Source organism: Tachypleus tridentatus, chromosome 3 (assembly GCF_004210375.1).
Source record: "Tachypleus tridentatus isolate NWPU-2018 chromosome 3, ASM421037v1, whole genome shotgun sequence".
Classification (NCBI taxonomy): Eukaryota; Metazoa; Arthropoda; class Merostomata; order Xiphosura; family Limulidae; genus Tachypleus; species Tachypleus tridentatus.
This window is the reverse complement of record NC_134827.1, coordinates 63010306-63037072: the sequence shown is the minus strand read 5'-3', so window position 1 is coordinate 63037072 and position 26767 is coordinate 63010306. Positions and strand designations below refer to the sequence as shown.

The 26767-nt window shown below is 38.3% G+C and overlaps 1 protein-coding gene across 3 annotated transcripts in view; it reads left to right on the top strand.

Moving 5' to 3' along the window:
• Positions 1–26767, top strand: part of LOC143246979 (zinc finger homeobox protein 3-like) — a 211599-nt gene that overhangs the window by 95639 nt on the left and 89193 nt on the right. For all 3 annotated transcript variants that reach the window (XM_076494259.1, XM_076494258.1, XM_076494257.1), the window contains exons 2-3: positions 1911–5179; positions 19987–26199. In XM_076494259.1, coding sequence (XP_076350374.1) covers positions 1951–5179; positions 19987–26199 — 9442 coding nt within the window. In that variant the 5' untranslated portion in view covers positions 1911–1950. The remainder of the gene's footprint in view (positions 1–1910; positions 5180–19986; positions 26200–26767) is intronic.

The following is a 26767-nucleotide window of genomic DNA, read 5'->3' as shown; positions in this document are numbered from 1 at the left end:
GCTACAACAGTAATGGTAATGGTAAATGCTTTGTGTCAGACTAAGCAGATTGTATTTAACTCAGTGATGTCCTCAGTATGTTGTTTGAGCCGTTAACAACCTGTATAACAATAGTATTCATAAAGTCGACAAATATCATTGGTTAATCAAAAAGTTCAAAGTACCAATTAAATCGTTTCAAGTGATTTCACAAAAAAAACGTCTTGCTTTATGGACTTAACGCAATACTTTTCCGTTTACCAAGACTCCTGTTTATTGCGCGGGCCCGGCATGGCCAGGTGGGTTAAGGTGTTCGACTCGTAATCTGAGGGTCGCGGGTTCGAATCCCCGTCGCACCAAACCTTACACGCCCTTTCAGCCGTTGGAGCGTGCATTATAATGTGACGGTCAATCCCACTATTCCTTGGTAAAAGAGTAGCCTAAGAGTTGGCGGTGGGTGGTGATGACTAGCCACCGTCCCTCTACTCTTACACTGCAAAATTAGGGACGGCTAGCGCAGTTAGCCCTCGTGTAGATTTGCGCGAAATCCCCCCCCTCAAAAAAAAAATTATTGCGTGGTCTGGCGAATTATATCAAATGTATTCTGTACAGTATCTTTAAGAACATAATTATGGTCCTCACCGTCCAAGAACACTGACTTTCCTTGTTTCATATTTTATTTTCAGCGTTTGTTTTCGTAAAACAATGATTTTTATTTATGAAATTAAAATATTAGATTTGCATTTATGGTAACTTTTCGATATCTTGCTCGTCGGCAAATTGCAAATGGACTTTTGCTGTTTCTCACCAATTTGCGTTACCGTTGAACTTATTCTTTCCAAGAATTTGTCTAAAATTCATTGCATGTGTGTCACCGAATTAACTTCTTCTTTTTTTTGTTAAACCTTTCCAAATTTTAGTCATGTTTACGCATGCAGTTTTCAGTTTGTCATGTCATTCTACCTTCTCCACCCCTCGATGGCTCAGAGGTAAGTTTGCAGGCTAATTGTATTAAAATTTTAGTTTCGATGCCTGTTGTGAGCAAAGCACAAATAACCCATTGCGTATCAGCCCCCCAGTGGCTCAGCTGTATGTCTGCGGACTTACAACGCTAAAAACCGAGTTTCGATACCTGTGGTGGACAGAGCACAAATAGCCCATTGTGTAGCTTTGTGCTTAATTCAAAACAACAACTACAACCATTGTGTATCTCTGCGCCCAACAACAACCGAACCAAGCGTATCACAGTGGCTCAGAGTAAATGCTCTACTGTTTAACTTTAAAAAACAACAAACAGTTTGTTTTTAATTTGTTTTTGAGAAGTCGTGGTGCCAGAATCATCGATGAAAATATTTCATTATTCGATTCATTAACTTGTAGGAGTTAAAGTTGTGGGTATCCATGCAACTGAAGAGACTGCGCATGCTCGTGAATGATTCATATCTCAGCCATATCTTTTTTTTCTATCCTTCCAGCTTTTCGTCACACCTATTTTCTGACCTTCAGGCCACGTGCTCTCTGAAGTTTGATGAACATAACTTAACGCATGGAATTCGGTCATAATTGTTTTGACAAGTGTGAAAGTCAAAGAATAATTCTTCACGCTTGCATTTTCTCACCATATCTCTGAAAGAAGCAATACTTTCAATTTCAGTGGGCGAGTCAGTAGCTGGGAGTAACTGAATTATAATATTGTGTTGTTTGAAAGTTTATGACCACCGTACAAACAAATCTGACTTATGCAAAATACGACAGAGTCTGAAACCAACGGTTCTTATCTAATTAAATGATAAACGGTAATTATTTATATATTACCTTAGTATAAAACTATAAATCACTCTGTGTTCATAAAAGTGCCAGAACGCTTTGAGTTTTCGTGAATGGAAGTCAGTGGTCAGTTTAAGATAAAGTACTTTTTGTCTTTCTTTCAGATGAACAACACGAAGCTCAACATGACTTAAGTTTAAAACAATGGAATCTCATACACCTGTGGAGGATATGGATACAGGACAGCAGTCTGCCAGAAGACACCAGCCACAACTCTCAGCTCCAAACAGTGAGATATATTTGCTACCTGATGAAGTGGTAAGAACTGGATGTGGCAGTGAGAAAGTAACCACCGTAAATAGAACAACCAAGGAAAGACATTCTTACCAATTTTCCGATACGCCATCTTCCAATAAAGAGCTACGCATGACACCACGGGACAGTCAATCCGATCCTTCAAACCAGGATAGATCAGGCGTGGCTTTGTGTCAGAGTGGGCAGCTCAACACTGAAACGAGAAGTCACTTTGACTCAGAACCTACTCAAAGATGTGAGAAACAGGAAACCAAAGCGATTGCGCATGCTCAACTTTCAGGTCATGGTGATAAAAATAATGGAGCTGACAATGAATTGTCGGAAAGTGATGTGGAGACGTTCACTGGGAAGATTTTATACAACCCAGATGGGTCTGCCTACATTATCGAAGGGGACTCGGAAATGAGCGATGAAGAATGTAGTCTGGATCTACCTCAGCAAACAGGCGGTATCGTTGACGTACAGGGGGCGACACCTACACAGTATATGGTTTTTCCTGAAATCATAAATGCCTTTCACATTTATAGAAACTCTAATCTGCTTAGTGCCCTTTATGGGCAAACATGTAACCGCCGTCAGCAGAAGAAAAACGTTCCTGATATTCCTATGGTGCACAGTTACAAAGTGTTTAATTTGCGTGACAGTAGGTCCAGTTTTGATAATAAAGAATTCGTAAAGACTGACTTTGGTGGACCTAAACTAAGGTCTGACAATGAGGACAGACATAAAATTTACCAGTACTCTTCTGTACCAGTTAAACCTATTCTTATGTGTTTCATGTGTAAATTATCTTTCGGTTATGCCAAATCGTTTGTTGCTCACGCTGTCAGGGAACACGCTATAAATCTCCTTGATGAAGAGGGCTATATTTTATCACAGGTGAACGTTTCGGCCATTATTCAGGGCGTGGGGAAAGACAAAGTTCCACTTATTTCATTCCTCAAACCAGCTCATAGCGTCCCCGCTCAGGTTAGTGAAAACGATGTGCTGTCTCTGAGTTTTAATGATTCCTCTCTACACTTGGATGCTAACAAACATCCATTTAACTGTGCTGTAGTCGTTAACAGTGTTTCACCATCCACCAGTACAGTTGAATCAACAGCATCATCCTCACATCTGAACCCAACTCCTTCAGTTAAAAAATCCTTTGTTGAGAATGAGAAGAAAGACACTGTTCAATGTACCGCAACAATAGGATCCATTGCTCCGAAACTAGAAGACTTGGAATCTATTGCTCCGGAATTAGAAGACTTGGCTAACATTGAAAGACTGGCCAAAGCAGCTGTTGCAGCAGCTGAGGCGACTTCCTCAGGATCACCTGGTAAGTTTCAACAGGTTAACTTAATGCCAAAAAGTACCGAAGCTCAGAAAGAAGATGGACCAATGACAACCTCTGTATCTTCGGCCTTAGAAAGAAGAACTCTTTCAACAGAGGGACCAACAAGTTATGGAAGCAGTTCTTCGGAATCTTCTGTGTCTCCAAAGGCTTCGATGTCTCCAGATTTGCTCACGGTATGTAGCCATTCTTTAGCGTCCTCAACAAATACTTCGTATACTATTTGTCCACAGCACTTAGACAACAGGCATCCAGACTGTTCAAAGTGTGACATGGTTTCAGGTTCCTCTTCTTCGTTAGGTAGTCATATGGAAATGATACACTCTAGAAACTCTTGTAAAACTCTAAAGTGTCCGAAATGCAACTGGCATTACAAATATCAAGAAACCTTAGAGATACATATGAAAGAGAAACACTCGGAGAACGAAACTTCGTGTGTTTATTGCATAACCAACCAGCGACATCCAAAACTGTCACGTGGTGAGACTTACACTTGTGGATACAAACCATACAGATGTGAAATTTGCAATTATTCTACCGTTACCAAAGGTAACTTGAGTATTCACATGCACTCTGACAAACACCTTAATAATCTTAAAGATCTCCAAAGTGGAAACTTGTCCACCAAACATGTTCTTCCTTCTCAAAATGTAACCGTTGCAACTGCTTCAGAACCGACGAAGAAAGCGTTACCTTTAACTAAACCAAAGGCTACGTGGCGCTGTGATATTTGTAACTACGAAACTAACGTGGCTCGAAATCTTCGGATTCACATGACGAGCGAAAAACACACACACAACGCGATGGTTGTACAACAGAACGTCAAGCACATGCAACAGTTGTCAGCACTTCATTATGCTCAAGTGATGGATCCAATGTTTGGACAGTTCCATTCTGGTGTATCGTTCTCTCCAGATGCTCAACTACAGCCTGAAGCAGCTTTGGCAGACTTGTATTATAATCAAGCACTTATAATGATAGCAAATCAACAGCAGCAGCAACAAATGGTAATGGTAGGGCCTAATCCTGTTGGAAACAATTCCACCCAAACTTCTTCTTTATATTTTCCGTATGCATCTGCCACAGATGTGGAACGCATCGACCCAACATTGAGTTCAGATATTTCTCAGGGTGATTCCGCTCTGTTCTTCTGCTGTGTGTGCAGCTGTTTCTCAACAAACAGCATTGAATCCTTGAACCAACACTTCCAAGTTGATCGAACAGAAGAAGGGAAAGATGACACCATGATTGTGATTGGAGGAAATTACGTTTGTAAGCTGTGCGCCTACAAAACCAACCTAAAAGCCAATTTCCAGCTTCACTGCAAGACAGATAAGCATTACCAAGGACTTCAACATATTAACCACATCAGGGAAGGAGGACCGAGGAATGAGTGGAAATTGAAGTATGCCAAGACCAGCAACGCCGTCCAGGTGCGATGCAACGTTTGTGACTGCTACACCAACAGCATTCACGAGCTCCAATTACATTCCTCAAATCCCAGACATGAGATCAGTGCTAAGCTGTTCTTGTACTTGCAGTACAGTGAAAATGGCCTCGAGACCGAGACAACGTCTTACCAGTGTTCTCTGTGTAACTTTTCTGCAAACACAAAAGTGAAACTTGTTCAACATGTTCACTCGCTGGAGCATCTGAGAAACGAACATCTTCGTCAGATGCAGAGGAAACTAGAAGGCCAAGAGTCGGTAGATGACTTCCGAGAGATATACACAGTGAAGAGTTGCAGAGGACAGGAAAAAGAGACGAAAGACTCTCAAACTGGTAAGTCCCACCCCCGTTTTTTACTTCTTTATTTTTTGGTTAGCTTGGAAATAACGAAATAACAGGAAAACATCTTCCAAGAACGGATGGATGTTTGTATAAATGTAGACCAATCACATTTTGTTTGTACAAATGTAGGCCAATCACATTTTGTTTCTATAAATGTAAGCCAATCACATTTTGTTTGTATAAATGTAGACCAATCACATTTTGTTTGTATAAATGTAGGCCAATCACATTTTGTTTCTATAAATGTAGACCAATCACATTTTGTCTGTATAAATGTAGACCAATCACATTTTGTTTGTATAAATGTACGCCAATCACATTTCAAGCTTCTCGATAATTTAACATTTAGTTATTTATGTACGATCTTCGGAGTAAGTAGTTTTACTTTATAACATTTCGCAGTAAACACCCATGAAGCTGTATGAAATCGGGACGCTTGGAAAAGGCAATAATTTCTTTATCTTTAGAAACTGTTCATTCTCTATACTTATTTGAAATACGTATGTTCTATTCCGGTTGACAAGAAATACGTTTTTCTCAGTGATGTGTCAACATGATCTAATTATGAAGCTAGGGAACTATATTTAAAGAATCATTTTTAAAATGTCTCTGCTGTAATTGGAGTGTTAATTAAATGTTTTTGTTTGTTTGTTTGGAATTTCGCACGAAGCTACTCGTGGGCTATCTGTGCTACCCGTCCCTAATTGAGCAGTGTAAGACAAGAGAGAAGGCAACTAGTCATCACCACCCACCGCCAACTCTTGTGGTTACTCTTTTATCAACGAATAATGGGATTGACCCATTATGACGCCCTCACAGTTAAAAGGGCGCACAGGTTTGGTTTGACTGTGAGAATGAAATGCTAGGTAACACGAGTTTCCTATTAGTATTGTTTTACAAGACGTTGCCATTACATTTTAAGTAGAAATTACACTACAAGTTCGGTTGTCTGAATGTGCGATGTGTTGTATAACGCCTCATTGTTTGTATGTAAAACAATGCATTTCTACTGATCTTTCTTTATGAGTTACACAACACTTTCGTTAGGTGTAAGTTTTTTATGGCGTAAAAATATGAAATTTCTTTTCTGAACTGAGGAGTAAATTTCCGCGCGGTACCTAAAGAAGACGTTCCTTTTGGTATTTCTTTTCGTTGGGTTTGTCACGTGTAAACTCTAAACCAATAAGGATGTCCTTCATTGTAAATACAAACCATATTTCTGTGTGTCCGTGCTGGGCTTACAGTGAGGAACCTCCTTCCTGTATGAAGTATCTTCAAGAATTAGTATTTTTGTTTGAAATTAAATTTTCTTTTGAATTTCGCGCAAAGCTACACGAGGACTATCTGCGCTAGCAATGTAAGACTAGCGGGAAGGCAGCTAGTCATCACCACCCACCGCAAACTCTTGGGGTACTCTTTTACCATGACTAGTGGGATTGACCGTAACATTATAACCTCCCCCGGCTGAAAGGGCGAGCATGTTTGGTGCGACGGGGATTCGAACCCGCGATCATCAGATTACGAGTCGAACGCCCTAAACATGCTCGCCCTTTCAGCCGTGGGGGTGTTATAATGTGACGGTCAATCCCACTATTCGTTGGTAAAAGAGTAGCCCAAGAGTTGGCGGTGGGTGGTGATGACTAGCTGCCTTCCCTCTAGTCTTGCACTGCTAAATTAGGGACGGCTAGCACACATAGCCCTCGAGTGGCTTTGTGCGAAATTCCAAAACCAAACAAAACATTGTCTTGAGGAAATCTAGTGGCCATAGGAGATTCTGGAAATCTCAGTTATATTTCTCAAACCATACACTCACATTTTTGGGAAGGGATTGTATTGTCATCTTTGGAATAGCTATCACCACCGGGAACTGGTAGAAATCTGAATTATCTTAACTTTGATTAAGAAAGTTAAACACACTGAAACAATCTACAGGGTGGCCCGTAAGTCCCTACCCATCCATATGTTATCATGTTATATTCAATTACGCATCTATTATAATTTTTTTTTCAGAAAAATATGGCCGATTTAAGCCCATTTCCACTTGAAAATGTCTCACAGAATATTACGTCGCATAATATTATGCAGCGAGAATGAGGGACAGTACACAAATACATTGGATACATAAAATATATGGATGGGTAGGGACTTACAGGCCACCCTGTATATTTCAAAAAGGTGCAGTCTAAATCAGTAGGACAAGTGCATTGTGTGTTTTCTTTACTGGAGAGAGCGATCTGTATTTTTGAATCATTGTTCTTAACCGAGGAAACGTGTCGTTATAAACTGAAATAAGCTGTGACATTCATTCAACCTTCTAAAGCAATCAGACTAGTGTCAAACCATGATCTCACCGTCATAGGCCCGGACAGGTGGGACTACACGAAAGGATATCGAGTATCCCTTGTGGGATTTCTCTGAATCTGTCTTTTCTAATCTGTGCAAAAGAAAAGCGTAAAACATTACTTGCCGGTCCAAATCATTCTTTACCAGTGTTTTTAGGTCCGCACCTATTTACATAACTCGAAGATTTATTTTCTTGTTGGTAACTGAGATCATTGGTTTAATCAGCGGTCTTTTACTTCTGCATTCATTCGTTGTAACGTTTTTTGCACGGTATATATGTAGTTGGTTTTAGATTATCGTGAACTGAATGTCTCTGTCAGTTGATCGAAGTTTTGGTGACATTTAAGACATAAAAATCTTGCTTTAACGTATCTCTGTCACAACGTGCTTGAAGCTTGCCAAATAGTTTATTCTATTCCGGATAAACCTGAATGTTCAATGTTTTGAAGCAATCTCCCAAAAACCTGACTTGACCACTGTGTCACCTGCTAGATGTCCACTAACTATCGTGCCTCTTTTATATTCTGCAGTATCATTGACCTTTCTTCATAGGTGTTATTGACCTTTCTTCATAGGTGTTAAATCAATTGTAAATGTGCTCGTCTTCGTCATTTATAGTGCTCCAGGAAACACATGACACGTCATGTTATAAATCTGTTTTGCATCGGTATCTCAAAACAGGACCAATCCTGAAATGATACATAGGTCTTAGTAAAATGGAAAGCCATTACAAAAAAAAAAAAAAAAACATTTTCGTGTTTGTAAATCTTTTCCAGACAGTAAAAGGTACGACGAGTATCACTGAATGTCTGGGCTATTACCATATTATATATATATCAGCGGCTGCGTACTACAGACTCATTTAACCATAGGCATAGTGCACTCAGAGCAAGAACACGAACTAATAATGACAGTGAAACCACCATATTTACATTTGTCACAATTTGACAGTGCTTTGAATTCATTATAATACTGTTAGATTGTTTGCCTTATATGCACGTATGTTTTAATTGTTTGTGTAGAGCAGTTTTGGTAATTGTAGGTTTAAAGTTTTTATTTGGTACTTGCCTGTACCTTCGCAGCTGACATGACCGTGAATGGCTACAATGGTACTGGGTAGGCCCACGAAATCTGTTTTCATATACTTCTCCTTGTCTGAAGACAATAGGCTGTCGGGTCACGCTACACATACACGCAAGTGGCATAACGAAATGTCTTCAGACTTACGACGCTAGAAACCGGGTTTCGATACCTGTGGTGGGCACAGCATAGGTATCCCATTGTGTAGCTTTGTGCTCAGTTACAAACAAGCATTCGATGCTGTAGATGGTTTCGGTTTTGAATTTCGTAGCCGCCCGTAATTTAGCATTGTTTGATAAAAGTACTAATGCTTCATATTTTCGCTAAAATCACTTATTCTCTCTTTATGTCCTTAAAAGTATAATTTATATATAATGGCAAAAACGTTTAAAGCTGGAAACATTAGGAAACATAAAATGTGCTAATAAAGAAACATGATAATCTATTGCACTTCTACAATGACTAAAAATAATGACATGTGTGTTTTTCGTATAGCAAAGCCACAAAAGGCTATCTGCTCAGCCCACCGAGGGGAATCGAACCCCTGATTTTAGCGTTGTAAATCCGGAGACATACCGCTGTACTAGCGGGGGTCAATAATGACATACTTATAGCACTTAATGTCTTAATAAGTTACTTCTTTGTTTCTCTCCAAATGATTGTTTGTTTTTTTTTAGTTAAGCACAAAGCTACACAATGGGCTATCTGTGCTCTGCCCACCACTGGTATCGAAACCCGGATTTTAGCGTTGTAAGTCCGCAGACATAAAGCTGAGCGACTGGGGAGCCTCTCCAAATGATTGTTTGTTTGTTTTTGAATTTCGCGCAAAGCTACTCAAGGGCTATCTGCGCTAGCCGTCCCTAATTTAGCAGTGTAAGACTAGAGGGAAGGCAGCTAGTCATCACCACCCACCGCCAACTCTTGGGCTACTCTTTTATCAACGAATAGTGGGATTGAGCGTCACATTATAACGCCCCCACGGGTGGGAGAGCAAGCATGTTTGGTGCTCTCCAAATTAAGTTTGTTTTGGTTTTTAAAAGCAATATCAAGCGCCAAAACATTTATTGTTTATAGTAAAATGTAATATACGAGCGCAGATGGCGCACCTTACTTATCGTGTCCTTACGGTACAAGTAACCATTATGTTATCGTATTATATTATTATGGTGATCATTATGGCGAAGTGTGTCAACAACTGCCTTTGTATATGCACAATGTTAATATTTAGTAATAATACTTCCTTGGCAACTATTGTATTATATCCGTAGAAGGAAAATGTCGGCGCCACAGTGACGCCCTAAAGCATGGTAGTCGATACTTGTAGATTATTGTGTGTTTATTTGTTTTGAATTTCGCACAAAGCTACTCGAGGGCTATCTGCGCTAGCCGTCCCTAATTTAGCAGTGTAAGACTAGAGGGAAGGCAGCTAGTCATCACCACCCACCGCCAACTCTTGGGCTACTCTTTTACCAACGAATAGTGGGATTGACCGTCACATAAAAACGCCCACACAGCTTAAAGGGCGAGCATGTTTGGTTGGACGAGCGTCCTAACCACCTGGTCATGCCAGAGCCCAACTATAGATTAATAAGAAAATTTTTCAAACTCTCTCGACTTTTTATACGAATTTTTCGCGATCAAACAAAAACAAAAGTTGATTAAATGCAAAAAAAAAACAAAAAAAAAACCACAAAGATCGAAGGGACTTTGAAGGGAGCTGTGTTTAGATTGCCAGACTGAACACTTATTTCTTAATATTCCCATTATATTACAAACTATAAAATATGTTAAATGTTATTTACTCTTTATGTTAGTCCTAACTGAATAATTTTAACTACATTCTTCATGTCACGATACGCACCTAATCTCAAGGGAATTTGATTAACCTAAGTACATTCCTAAAATATTAATATAATATATATATATATATATACTAGTAGTGAAAATATGTCGAAATAAAATACTAATATTTTATACTTCTCGTATTTCATCATTATTTTAAAGCCTAGTAACCAATACAAATTTATTTAAACCTAACTGGAGTACCCGTTTCCCTTGGAGGAATCTTATGTAAATTCATGACTAGTAAAAGGTTATATTAGGACATGAAAAAGATGGTTTTATTAATAAATAAAAATAAACATAAAACCGCAAAGCACACAATGTGAGACCACAAGTTTATAAGTATCTTCCCATGGACCCAATGAACATCCATACAAATTTGGATGAAGAACCACGTGGAAGAGTCGTGGCAGTGGTAAATAAACGGGCATAAAAACCGCAGAAATGCATATCTGGATATTTGTATCTGCCCCCTCCCGCTTGGACCTAATGAACTTCCTTAACAATTAGTTATGTAGTAGTTACATGGAATAGATCAGACAGTAGTATTGTATTTATATATCAGGTCATCCCTTAAGTAATGTCCGATTTTAGGTTCAGAAAAAGAGAAAGGATTTCAAACACTTTTAATGTTATTTAATCAATAATGTATGTTTCATTATTATTAATTACCTTCTGCCAACGATTCACAAGCTTCTGAATGTCACTTCTATAAAATTCTTGGGGTTTGGAGGAAAAGAATGTAGAGAGGTAGTTTTGACATCTTGTGTTCCAAGCTCTTTTCTGTCAAGATAATTCTGCAAAATTCAGAATAGATGATAACCAGATGGAGTAAGGTCTGGAGAATATGGAGGATGTGGAAGTTTTTCCAGTTTAGATCTTCAATCTTTACAGATGTGATCTTTGCTGTATGGGGCCGTGTATTATCCTGGTATAACACAACACCTTTATGATTGGTCAAAACAGGTTTTTTTTCTTTCAGTGCAACATTCAAGTGCTCTAAACTGTTGACAATAGAAGTCTGATGTAATCGTTACATTGAGTGGCAGCAAGTCAAAGTGGATCACACCAAAAGCTTAAAAAGACTTTCTTAGGGCAGATGCTTATTTTGGGCTGTGCTTTAGACATAGTCTGTGCTGCTTAACATTTTTATAAAATATCCATTTTTCATCACCAGTCACTAACCTGTCCAAAAAGGGTGAGTTACGTTCACAAGAGTACAGATGTCCACCCTTGCTCTAAGTTGGGCTTCTGTCAAATCATGGGGGACCCATTTTCCAAGTTTTGACATCTTTCCAAGCTGTTGCAGATGACAGTGAACTGATGAATGGGTTGAATTAAGTTTGTGCTAGTTCTTCGTCTGTTACAGCACAATCTTTATCAAGTGCAGCCAGCAGCAAGTCACCATTAAACTCAACAGGACGACCTGAACGTGGCGCATTACTTCAGCTGTAGTCACCTGATCTGAACTTCTGAAACCACCTTCAACATTTTCTTTGCTTCAGAGGCTCCGCACCATAATCACCTTGAATGTTTCGTGTAGTTTCTGCTACATTATTGTCTTTTTTTTTAAACTCAAATCATTATATGCCTAATGTGCTCCTCAGACAGACCCATCTTTATAAGGGTTCATTTGATTAATGATCTGAAAAAGTGGAGTTGGGTTAGTTTCTTTTGTCTGAACAGTTTTTATACATGTTCTACTATATATTTTAGTCATTAAAACCTTCTACAAAAACAGAAATGATGTACTTTCTGTATTAAATTTTCGGACATCACTTATGACCTGATAGGCAAGTAACTATATGGACATAGAACAGACAGAACTATTATATTTATACAGATAAGTAGTTATATGGACATACAACAGGCAGTACTATTATTTTTATATTAATAAGTGGTTACATGGACATACAACAGACATAACTATTATATTTTTAGAGGTAAGTAATTTCCTAGACATACAACAGACATAACTATTATATTTATATAGATAAGTAGTTACATGGACATACAACAGACAGTACTATTATATTTATACAGGTAAGTAGTTACATGGACATACAACAGACAGTACTATTATATTTATATAGATAAGTAGTTACATGGACATACATCAGACAGTACTATTATATTTATATAGATAAGTAGTTACATGGACATACAACAGACATAACTATTATATTTTTAGAGGTAAGTAATTTCCTAGACATACAACAGACATAACTATTATATTTATACAGGTAAGTAGTTACATGGACATACAACAGACATAACTATTATATTTATACAGGTAAGTAGTTACATGGACATACAACAGACAGTGCCATTATATTTATACAAGCAATGCTACTTTATGAAGAAAACGCCGTCTAATTGTCTGTTTTTGTTTGTTTCGAATATCGCGCTAAACTACACGATCGCTATTTTGTGCTAGCCGTTCCTAATTTAGCAGTATAAGACTAGAGGGAAGCAGCTAGCTATTCATCACTACCCACCGCCAACTCGTTATTTCATCAATAAATAGTAGCATTGACCATAACATTATAAAGTCTCCCACGTTCGGTGAGAGGGGGTTCGAACCTGCTGAATGCTAGTCCACTGCCCAACCACCAGGTTAAAAGGATGAAACTCTTTACCATTCAGAGGAATCATAAAAAATAGGGTGTTAAATTATTGGTTCTGTCCGCACTGATTTTCAGATCAGTTAGTCTCTACGTGCATTGTTTTTGTTTGTTTGAAATTAAGCCCAAAGATACACAATGGGTTATTTGTGCTCTGCCCACAACAGCTATCGAAACCTGGTTTCTAGTTGTGTGAGTCCGCAGACATGTCGATGTACTACTTGGGAGGGGGCACATTTTTTGTGAATAAGGAAGATTATGACCAATACCCTCATTCCAATTACTGTTGTTTTGATCAGTAATGGAAGTATGACCAATACCCTCATTCCAATTACTGTTGTTTTGATCAGTAATGGAAGTATGACCAATACCCTCATTCAAATTACTGTTGTTTTGATCAGTAATGAGAGTATGGCCAATACCCTCATTCAAATTACTGTTGTTTTGATCAGTAATGAAAATATGGCCAATACCCTCATTCCAATTACTGTTGTTTTGATCAGTAATGAAAATATGACCAATACCCTCATTCAAATTACTGTTGTTTTGATCAGTAATGAAAGTATGACCAATACCCTCATTCAAATTACTCTTGTTTTGATCAGTAATGAAAGTATGACCAATACCCTCATTCAAATTACTGTTGTTTTGATCAGTAATGAGAGTATGGCCAATACCCTCATTCAAATTACTGTTGTTTTGATCAGTAATGAAAATATGGCCAATACCCTCATTCCAATTACTGTTGTTTTGATCAGTAATGAAAATATGACCAATACCCTCATTCAAATTACTGTTGTTTTGATCAGTAATGAGAGTATGACCAATACCCTCATTCAAATTACTGTTGTTTTGATCAGTAATGAGAGTATGGCCAATACCCTCATTCAAATTACTGTTGTTTTGATCAGTAATGAAAATATGGCCAATACCCTCATTCCAATTACTGTTGTTTTGATCAGTAATGAAAATATGACCAATACCCTCATTCAAATTACTGTTGTTTTGATCAGTAATGAAAGTATGACCAATACCCTCATTCAGATGACTGTTGTTTTGATCAGTAATGGAAGTATGACCAATACCCTTATGCAAATTACTGTTGTTTTGATCAGTAATGAAAGTATGACCAATACCCTCATTCAAATTACTCTTGTTTTGATCAGTAATGAAAGTATGACCAATACCCTCATTCAAATTACTGTTGTTTTGATCAGTAATGAGAGTATGGCCAATACCCTCATTCAAATTACTGTTGTTTTGATCAGTAATGAAAATATGGCCAATACCCTCATTCCAATTACTGTTGTTTTGATCAGTAATGAAAATATGACCAATACCCTCATTCAAATTACTGTTGTTTTGATCAGTAATGAGAGTATGACCAATACCCTCATTCAAATTACTGTTGTTTTGATCAGTAATGGAAGTATGACCAATACCCTCATTCAAATTACTGTTGTTTTGATCAGTAATGAAAGTATGGCCAATACTCTCATTCAGATTACTGTTGTTTTGATCAGTAATGAAAGTATGACCAATACCCTCATTCAGATGACTGTTGTTTTGATCAGTAATGGAAGTATGACCAATACCCTTATGCAAATTACTGTTGTTTTGATCAGTAATGAAAGTATGACCAATAACCTCATTCAAATTACTCTTGTTTTGATCAGTAATGAAAGTATGACCAATACCCTCATTCAAATTACTCTTGTTTTGATCAGTAATGAAAGTATGACCAATACCCTCATTCAAATTACTCTTGTTTTGATCAGTAATGAAAGTATGACCAATACCCTCATTCAAATTACTGTTGTTTTGATCAGTAATGAAAGTATGACCAATACCCTCATTCAAATTACTATTGTTTTGATCAGTAATGAGAGTATGGCCAATACCCTAATTCAAATTACTGTTGTTTTGATCAGTAATGAAAGTATGACCAATACCCTCATTCAGATTACGGTTGTTTTGATCATTTATTTGGCATTGTGCTTCATCATTCTACATATCAAACGGTTTTGTAGCTCCGTTCAAAACCCGTCAGCCGCTCTCGTGAACGTTGCACTTTGGTGCATACATGTTCCTGCAAAAATGCTGTGTGGTTGTTGTCTTCACTAAAATTCAATTCAACTTTACTGTCTGGTTCTTGTCTTTATTGACAAATAAGCTTAACTGTGTTGCCTGTTCTTGTCTTCATGTCTCGTATCATCGCTCAGAAGAAACTTTATTGAGACCGCTAAAGATAAACGTCTCTTACGGACGTGTAACTGTTACTCGGTTATTTCCTTGCAGCTCTAGGCCTGAAATCGACTCGTTGGTAAGATTGACGTTAACGTCCGCCTAAGGATGACGTCAGAATTAGTATTAAAGGTTTGGTTTGGTTTGAATTTCGCGCAAAGCTACACGAGTGCTATCTGCACTCACCGTCCCCAATTTAGCAGTGTAAAACTAGAGAGAAGACAGCTGGTCATCACCACCCACCGCCAATTTGTCGGCTACTCTTTTACCAAAGAAGAGTGGGATTGACCGTTACATTATAACGTCTCCACGGCTAAAAGGGCGACATTGTTTGGTGAGACGGGAATTCAAACCCTTGACCCTTAGATTACGAGTCACGTGCCTTAACCACCTGGTCAGGTTTAAAGGAATATATATCTAGGAAGTCGCGTACAGTGTAAGCTTCATTTGAAGTATCAAACCCTTTATATTCCCCTAAATGTCCAATTAAACGAGTGGGGACTCGGCATGGCCAGGTGGTTAATGCACTGGACTCGTAATCTGAGGATCGCGGGATCAAATCCCCGTCCCACCAAACATGCACGCCCTTCCAGCCGTGGGGGCGTCATAAAGTGACGGGGCCAATCCCACTATTCGTTGGTGAAAAAGTATCCCAAGAGTTGGCGGTGGGTGGTGATGACTAGCTGCCTTCCCTCTAGTCTTACACACTGCTAAATTAGAGAGAGATAGTGCATATAGCCTTCGTGTAGCTTTGCATGAAATTCAAAACAACCAGTTGGCCCGGCATGGCTAAGCGCGTTAAGGCGTGCGACTCGTAATCTGAGGGTCGCGGGTTCGCATCCCCGTCGCGCCAAACATGCTCGCCCTTTCAGCCGTGGAGACGTTATAATGTGACGGTCAATCCCACTATTCGTTGGTGAAAGAGTAGTCCAAGAGTTGGCGGTGGGTGGTGGTGACTAGCTGCCTTCCATCTAGTCTTACACTGCTAAATTAGGGACGGCTAGCACAGATAGCCCTCGAGAAGCTTTGTGCGAAATTCAAAAACAAACAAACAAACAAAACAACTAACTAACTAAACAAGTGGGTATTTTCATTTTATGGAAATTATTAAAAACCTGTCTTCCACGTAGCATTGGTTTATTCGGTTAATTAAAGGTATAATGGGAAACTCGTAAACGTTATTAAATAGATAAGGAAAGTAGATTATTCAGAGTCTGTGCATTGGCCACAAAGTAAACCTGTTTCGCGTAGGTGCGTTTCAAAGACGGCTGTATGAAACGTACACCTCAGACGTTTCGAATAGAATAATCGTTAATCGTGTTATATTGAATTAGAATGCATGGGCACAACACGTTGTCAGTGGCGATTATGTCGGGTGCAGTTATTACGACAGGTACAAGACGTGTACAGAGCACGTGATCAGATACAGGTTGGACAGAGCGTGAAATATGAGTGAGGTCCGATTCGGTGAGATTTTCTTGGAAGTTCTGAGTGAATGAGCTCAAACACCTTTAGAGCTCTGGGAAACGGGAGGGGGGGGGTAAGAAATCTTGGGCAACTTTAATCGAATAGTGGTACTTGACTGCTACTCCCATAATTCATGCAGGGTTCCGTAGTTCGAATCGCTTCTTTTATTTTTCGGCAACAAGACGCGTGTTATGGACCCTAGTTACTTAGTGGTAAGTTTAAAGACTTCTAACGCTAAGGAAATGTGTTATGGACCCTAGTTACTCAGTGGTAAGTTTAAAGACTTCTAACGCTAAGGAAATGTGTTATGGACCCTAGTTACTCAGTGGTAAGTTTAAAGACTTCTAACGCTAAGGAAATGTGTTATGGACCCTAGTTACTCAGTGGTAAGTTTAAAGACTTCTAACGCTAAGGAAACGGGTTTTAATGCCCGTGATAGATAAGTGTAGATGAAATTAGTAGTTTTGACAGTTCTCATATCCACAGAAGTTTCAGGACCTTTGTTCCTTAATCCCAGTCAGTGCAAGGCTACAACCCTAAAATTCCAGTTTCAATACCTGTGGTGGGTAGAGAGCCGATAGCTCATTATTCAAAGTAGTAAAAACAGGAGAAATCTCTCCGGTCTTTCAATAGATAGTTGATGAAAAACGCAATTTCTCTTTGAATTATTACAAGTTTAACGCTATATAAAATTCAATTATGGGTGTCAAAATATATATATATATATATAATTTTAGAATCTATAGATTTTCGTTTTAATTATATTTTTGTTCTTTGTTTATTTTTCTTTCTGAAAATAAAGCTTTCATATAAAAATACGAAAGGTATGTAAATGTATGTCAGGGTAACAACCAAAGTTAAAAATACACAGCTGTTTTTTTAACCTTTGAAAAGATGGAGTCCATTTCTAATATTATAACTCTTTGGTTCCGAAGAGGTTCATGTTAGGCTTACACAGATAACAACATATATTATCACGGTGGTTGACGTATGCGAAGTGATTGAGAAAGAAACATTTGTATACTCGTTATGTAAAACTAGGTAATTATTTATATTAATAATTATTATAATATGAAATCAGATTATCGTAATTCTTTCTATTAGTGTTATCATGTGGAAATAAATAATTGGAATTATTTATGTATATAAAACCACGGCCTCCCAGAGGCACAGCTGTTTGTCTTCGGATTTCCAACGCTAGAAAGCGAGTTTCGATACCAGTGGTGGGCATAACACAGATAGCCCATTTGTAACTGTGTCTCGTAATCAAACAAACATTACCATATGAAACTACATCATGGTAATTCTTCATACAAGTATTATTGTTTCATATTAGCTCACTACAATTATTCATATAAGTATTGTTATATGAAACTAGATCAATGTAATTCTTTATATGTGTTGTCATGTGAAACTAACTCATTGTTATGTGAAACTAGATCATTGTATGAAACTTTGTAGAATGGACGGCAACTGCCTGTTGTGGAGATATAAGTATAGAGGATGATGTTTTGAAAGTCTTCAGGTCAGTGTGTGTGTAGGTGTTGTTGGTCTTTTACAGTGTCCTTGTGGATTGTGGACAGCGTGTTATGACTGTTTGGATTATCACTGTTTCTGATTGGAGAAGAGATTTCCTGTAGATCCAACCAATGGTAGCCACAGGTTACTCACCTGTAATCCAGAATATCTGTTTAGTGAAGGTTTAATAGTGTTAATATAAAATGATTCTCTGATTTTTCTTGTCTTCCATAATTTGTCTGTGTCAATGATTCTAGTTTTCTCCCAGTTTATTCTGCGTCCAGTTGACGCATGCTCTGTAATGGCTGAATTTTGTGTTTTCATGAGTCTTGTACTATCTTTATGTTCTTTTATTGTTGTTACGAGTTTTCTTATTGTTTCTCCAATGTATGTGTCGTTGCTGGAACACTGAATTACATAGATGACGTTTTTGCGATTATCTTTAGAAAGTCCCTGTTTGTTTTTATGTCGATGACACCTTTGTTATTTGGCCCCACGGTCATGAAAACTTACCAGCCTTCTAAGAACATCTCAGTTTTGTAGACAAAAGAATCCACTTCACTATGGAAATACAGGAACAAAACATTCTGTCGTTTCTTGACATACTCGTCAGCAAACAAGCAAGACAGATAACCACAACTGTAAACAGAAAACCCACCCACACGGACAGATACCTACATTTCCAGACCTATCATCAACCTCGATAAAACGTGGTATAATCCAATGTCTAAACAAGAGAGCAGAAAACATTCGTGATAAGACATCCATCGAAGCAGAACACCAAAAGATCGTAGAGAGTTTTAAACAGAATGGTTACACTTCCTCCTTCATCAAGAACTCCTTGAAGAAGACCATGATCAGAAAGAAAAGATCAGAAAGTTACCACTACTACCACCATTTACTCACCTTACCTACAGCATTTCAGTGAAAACCTCAAATGCGTAGCCAAGAAATTCAACGTATAAGTCCGGTGGAAATTTTACAATACCTTAAGGTCCATTCTGGTAAAAAACAAACAGCGACCTACCAAAGAGTACCTCAAAAACGTCATCTATGTAATAACGTGTTCCTGTAACGACACATACATTGGAGAAACAAGAAGAAAACTCGTAACAACAATAAAAGAACATAAAGATAGTACAAGACTCATGAAAACACAAAATTCAGCCATTACAGAGCATGCGTCAACTGGACACAGAATAAAATGGGAGAAAACTAGAATCATTGACACAGACAAATTATGGAAGACAAGAAAAATCAGAGAATCATTTTATATTAACACTATTAAACCTTCACTAAACAGAGATTCCAGATTAGAAGTGAGTAACCTGTGACTACCATTGGTTGAATCTACAGGAAATCTCTTCTCCAATCAGAAACATTGATAATTCAACCAATCACAACACGCTATCTACAATCCACCAGAACACTGTAAAAGATCGACAACACCTAACACACACACACTGACCTGAAGACGAAAGGCGGAAGACTTTTGAAACGTCGTCCTCTACATTTGTGTCTCCACAACAGGTAGTTGTCGTCCATTCTACAAAGTTTCATCATGAATACTCTGCCTAAACAATCTATCAAAAAATAGATCACTGTAATTCTTTATAGGTATTGTTATGTGAAACTAGGTAATTGTAATTTTTCGTTAACTGTTCTGTTATTTTTATTCAGCTCAGCCACAAACAGACTCGGCAGAAAGCAAACCTGTTGGGAGTAAAAGCACAAACAGTGAGGGTCAAAGTGAGGAGTCGAAACTAAAACAAACCCTCACAGATAGTTTTAAGAATGGAGAACCGCCAGAAAGAGATCGTGTGCTTACCTGCCCTTTATGTGATTACACCAACGTCAGTGAGGTGCTTATACAAATGCACGTGGTCGTACAGCATTCACAGAAACAAAACCTGCAGTGTCCACTTTGCCAAGAATGTCTTTACGAGTTGCCCAATTTGGAGAAGCACTTGATGGAATCTCATAAAGTGAGTCGCGAGAGCGTGGACAGGTTGTTGATGATCGTGGACAAGACTGATGTGGAAAGTAATAACTCGAAATCCAGAGACCACCAGCTAGAAGGAAATGACTCGAACTTCAAAAATGACAGTGGAAACTGGGAAAACGCCAACAATAATGACGAGAAAGCAGACGATTTAGAATGCCCCGTTTGTTTAAAGCTGTTCAACAACGTAGACGATCTGTTTGTTCACCAAAATGAAAAGGGTCACATTGAACTAAAAGAAACACCAGGTGGCCTGGGATATATCTGCTGGAAGAAAGGATGTCACCAGTTTTTTCGAGTGTCCCAGGCCCTCCAAATGCATTTTAAGGAGGTTCATGTAAAGAAACTTCAGCTAACCCTATCGGACCGTCATGTCTATAGGTTCAGATGTAATCAGTGCAGACTGACGTTCAAAACTATGGAAAAACTGAAATCCCATTCACAATATCACTTAACTCGTGCAACGTCACAGTGCGTTTTGTGTGGAAGAAGTTTCCAATCGGTGTCTTCACTCCAGAAACACGTGGAATCATCTCATACTAATTTGACTAAAGAAGAAATTAAACAGTGCGAAGCCAGCTTGGTGAATAATCCTTTATTATCTAGTACAGGAAATCTTATTTTAGACCCTCACGCTACAGAAACATTGAAGAAAGAAAGCAACAAAGACAGGGCTGAAGAAACTGAAAAGAAAACCTCATCTGATCCTCCAGAACAAACGAACCAAAGTTCAGCAAACGTTAGTTCTAATTCTGAAGAATGCAACACGCAAGTTGGACATTTGGATGACTGCACTTCGAAAGAACAAGTGGCCTTTGAGGACTATTTAAACAACCAAGTAATGGCAGAAAATAGTTATAATGACCCTAACAGAAAGTACAAGTGCCACAGATGTAAGGTTGCCTTTACGAAGCAAAGTTATTTTACCAGCCATAACAAAACTCTGATTCACAAAAAGGGCGAGAAGACAAGTTATCCTGTTGACAGATACCTCGACCCTAATAGACCATATAAGTGCGAAGTGTGCAAAGAATCTTTCACCCAGAAGAATATACTCTTTGTGCACTTCAATTCTGTCTCTCACCTGCACAAATTGAAGCAAAGTATGAAGGACAGCAGCACCATTTTCACAACATTAACACCTCATAACTTAACCAAACCTGTCACATCTAATACCAACAGTAGTAGATGCCAAAGTCCCGTCACTACTACCAGCGAATCGGAAAAGAAACTCTATAAATGTAACATATGTAAGGTTGCTTATAATCAGAGCTCAACGCTTGATATACATATACGATCTGTTTTACACCAGACCAAAGCATCCAAACTGCACGAATTAGCTATAATAGGAGAAGTCGATTTGAATCTTCCTTTGATTGAAAAACCAGAACTAAGTCAGTCCCAGGAAGACCATAAGAACGCTGAAACTGGAACTTCTGGAATCAGTCATGTAAGTGCAAACATAACAACCTCATTAGCACAACCTTCGATTTCTACTGACTTCGATACGTTTCCCCAAACCTCCTTGCCAATCACTGGCTCATCTTTAAATGGTAATTTTTCACCGAAGATTCCTTTTAATTTTCCTCATGGTCATCATCCTCCAGTAACACAGACTGATTTTCCACAAACTTCAGGTCTTCCTAATCCCCAAGTTTCACCACAAACGCATTATCTCTGTAAGCGTTGCAGTTTGTCATTACCTACTCAAGATGCATTATTTCATCATCAACACATTTGCAATTTTATACGTCAGCCTGCATCTTCTTTGTTTAGCTATGACAACGTCCCTGAAATTTCTGGTTCGACTCACGCATCAACTGTTTCGTCATTTCTCCAATCCAAAGATATAGTCTCAGATGCTTCGTTAAAAGAAACTGTCACTAAGTCAGAAAAGCTAAGTTCCCAAAACATTTGTAACCGAGACCAATATGATACTTCTCTTGAGTTACCAAAATCTAAGGAGCAAGTAACATTTCAAATGCTTTTGGCAAAATGCCCATATCCTCGGTCAAAATCACTGATTTATAAACACTTACTAGAAAGCTGTGGCTTTGAAATTGTCATGCAGTTCAACGAATTCAACCAACATAAAACCAGAACTGATACTGAAGGAGAGAACATAACCAGTAAAGACACTGCAAAAACAAAATCAAGTACAATATCTAACGAAGAAGTGCAAAGCTGCCATGAAAAGCCAAAAAATAGATATCTGCCTGAAATTAACAAGTCAGTGTGTAACATTTGTTCCAAAGAGTTTTCCAGCATCTGGGTTTTGAAAGCACACAGGGAAGAATACCACAAAGAAATCGTGCCATTTACCCTATTGGAACACGTTTCTCAAGAATTCAGACTATATTATGATAAAAAAAATCTTGCATTAAACCTACCACAACAAGATGAGTTGACGAGCAATTCGGACACAGCTCCAACACCTATTTCAACTCCTGACTATTGCATATCCAGCCAAAATATTACGAATGGGACAGTACAATCTGGTTTAAGTTTTCAACAAGTAACTCCCATTATACCTCACTCGAGTCATCAAGGAGGGGATTCATCCAACTTTGCTGCGAATCAAATGGCTGCTCAGTTCCAGTTCCAGCACTTACTCATGAGCATGGGTTTTGGGATGAACGTACCAATGGGTATGGGAATGCCATTTACAAATAACATCCATCCATCGCTAATTCCTATGATGTTTCCTCCTCCTGTTGAGTCAATGATGGCGTCAGCATTCAGTCATCCATTTATGGGGACTGGTTTCGATTCGACTGCTTTTAACGCTCAGCAGAAGATCCTTCAAGAACAACAAGAGCAGTATTTACAGACACAACAGCAAAAACGTGCAAGAACGCGAATAAATGATGACCAACTCAAGATTTTGAAAACATACTTCAATATAAATAATTCTCCGTCAGAAGAACAACTGAAAGAAATGTCCGTAAAATCTGGACTCCCTTTGAAAGTAATCAAACATTGGTTTCGAAACACTTTGTTTAAAGAACGTCAACGCAACAAAGATTCTCCTTACAATTTCAGTAATCCGCCATCTACATTTCTTAATCTTGAAGAATATGAAAAAACTGGAAAGGCTAAATCAATTCTTGCTCAAGAAAGTAACCAAGAATGTTATAAAGATAATGATGCCAAAGAGGGAGTTACAGCAGAAGAATCTAAACGTCAAGTGAGCAAAAAAGGACTAGACGACAGGACCAGTGAGCCAAAGTTATCGAGTGATACGAAACAGTATTTTACAGATTCTATGCCAGCAACTCCAGTATCCTCAGAATCAAATGATAAGATATTCGACGCAACTGGGTCAGTGTGTGATGCAGTTTTACAAAACACTTCCATTAAGATAACAGAATCAAGCACGGAAGCCAGCAATTCATCCGAACGGTGTGACGTCCAATCAGAAAGTACAAATTTCAAATTTCTTTACTCTGAAGACATCACATCGAGCTTAACTGGAATTGCTTCTGCGGAAATTTTAGATAATCAGAAACCTCAAGGTCCTTCATCTAGTCGATGCTCAGGTAAACGTGCAAATAGAACTCGATTTACAGACTACCAGATTAAAATTCTTCAGGAATTTTTTGAGACCAACGCTTATCCAAAAGATGACAGCCTTGAGTATCTGTCGAAATTATTGAAGTTAAGTCCAAGAGTCGTTGTGGTATGGTTTCAAAATGCCAGACAAAAAGCTAGGAAAGTTTACGAGAATCAAGGACCTACTCCATCAGATGAAGACACGAATGGACGTTTTCAAAGGACACCAGGATTAAATTACCAGTGTAAGAAGTGTTTGCAGGTTTTTCAGCGTTATTACGAACTTATTAAGCATCAAAAAGGGTCATGTTTTAAAGATGAAAACCCATTAGCATTTCAAAACAATAAAACAAGTACGTCTTCATATGAAAATTATGTTAATCCTTCAGATTTTGGGTCCGCTCAAGGTGTTCCTGTAACACAGGATAACAGAAAGAATCATCAGAACAGTACTTATCAGTGCGACAAGTGTGGTCTTAAATTTTCAAGATTTAACCTATGGAGAGAGCATCAGCTAGTTCATATCATGAATCCGACCATTTTTCCAAATTATCCTAATAAATCTGAAATACTTCACCTTGACAAACAACAAACTCTGATCCCACCGGTAAAAAGGAAGCTTACTGATGATAAAGACGCCCCCAAAGATACGAGTGAACAACCCAGAGACAAAAGACTGAGAACCACAATCCTACCTGAACAACTAGATTATTTGTACCAAAAGTACCAATTGGAGAGCAATCCTAGCCGAAAAATGCTGGAAAACATAGCTCGAGAGGTTTGTCTGCGGAAGCGAGTCGTTCAAGTTTGGTTTCAGAACACTCGTGCAAGAGAAAGAAAAGGATATTTCCGAGCCCATCAACAGGTTATCCATAAGAGGTGCCCATTCTGCAGAGCCCTCTTTAAAGCAAGATCGGCTCTCGAATCTCATTTGGCTACAAAACACGCTGACAAATACACAAAAGGCGACATACAAATAGACACTTTACCAGATGGCGAAACTGACACTGATGGTGCAAACAGTGCTGGAGAAGAAAGCGTATCAGCTTTTCAAGAAATGCCCTTTTCGAACCCATCCGTGATGTCCTCTGGCCTATCTTGTTTATCTTTGGATGTCATGCAAAATACAACCAATACAAAGCATGAAGATTCCTTACTAAATTATTTAGATGAATTGAGAATTTCACCTAACTATAAAACAGATGTTTTTGGAGTTAATGTGAAAGAGAAAGAACAGCCAAAGATAAATTTACCAGAAGCACGAGAGTCTCCTCTAGATTTAAGTGTACCTTCCAAGATAAGTGTGAAATCGCAGAAATTAATTGACAGTATACAGACAAACCTCACTGATAAGAGTGTCGAAGATTATTCGTCTAAATTTATCGTTTCAGAGGATACAGTGTCAGAAACTCTCTCCGAATCTACTGATAGGGAAGAGGATATTTCGTTAAGTGGAAGTCAAATCTGTCCCATTACTCAAAACCAAGTAAGCACACCACCAAGCATTACGAGAAAGAGGGTTAGAACCCAACTGACGATTGTACAAGTTAAGATAATGAAATCAATTTTTATTGATTATAAAACTCCTTCGATCACAGAATGTGAATTTCTAGGTCACGAGATTGGTCTACCGAAACGGGTCGTACAAGTATGGTTCCAAAATGCACGTGCTAAAGAGAAAAAATCGAGTATTGCCTTTGCCAACACGTATGGACAGGATACGGATACATCTCAACGTACAAACGAGTGTAAGATTTGTAAGAGTACGTACAGTGTTAAGTACACAAATACAAGCGTACAGGAACACATTTTTTCCAAGAACCACATTGAGGAATTGAAACTCCACATAGAAGAGAACAAAAAGAACAAAGAACTGTTGAAGAGCTCTAACCTGTCACGTGATCTTCCAGCACCAATAGAAGCAAAACAACCACAACGAGACTTCGTAACATCAGGTCACGTAAAATCAACCCAATCAGATTCCATGCAACAGATTGAAGCGACTGGACTGCAACAAGTGTCCAATTTGGAAAGGTCACTTTTACCTACAGAACCTCTTCAGTCTTCTGGAGAAATTGAAGCGGTCACTTCGAACCCGGAAAGTCTTGGATCAAGCAACTTGCCATCAGCCAGTGTGGCAGCCAATACTTCAAGGACTTTAGACATTGCCTTAGCTGCACCACTTGCTTCCAACCCATCGACAACAAATACAAGCCAATCAGCTGATGTAGCATCTTTCTCCACTGAAGGAACTGCAGGATTTTTTCCATATATGTTCACCAGTGTTCCCGCCAGCTATTACTCTGGAACAACCGTTTCACCGAACATGTACAGTACAGGTAGGAAAAACACGTGAGAATGGTTGCTTCTAGGTTGTTTTAATTTTTCGTTCATTGAATACGTGCCTTGTTCCTCAAGAAAAAAACAACAACATTCATTTGAATTTGCCATAATGTCACTCTTGAAATCTGCCAGATACATGCTCTTAAGCGATCGATCAGATAGATAAGTTCCTGCGTGTGTGTCAATGATCAAGTCGATTTTCAGCAGTTCCTAATGTTTACCCACATTTTTTTTTTTTTTTTTGCCACGTGCATGGGAAATATTTTCTGAAATAAGTTATCGTGTTGTACAGTACGTTATGAAGCTGTAAATATATATACATATAAGCCTAAAATTTCAGTATATAAATAAATATATATATATATATATATATATGGCTATAAGAATAGAAGAAAATGCCAATGAAAGATAGAGGTCGCTGTGTTTGCGTGCCTTTATTTACGAGAATATTTTAAATTGTAACAGACACAGTGTCATAAACTTACAACAAATTTTACCACACATTTTATTTTTCTTTAGTAAAGATAGTCTCTTTTTTATTTCAAGTGTTGCTTGTAATAAAAC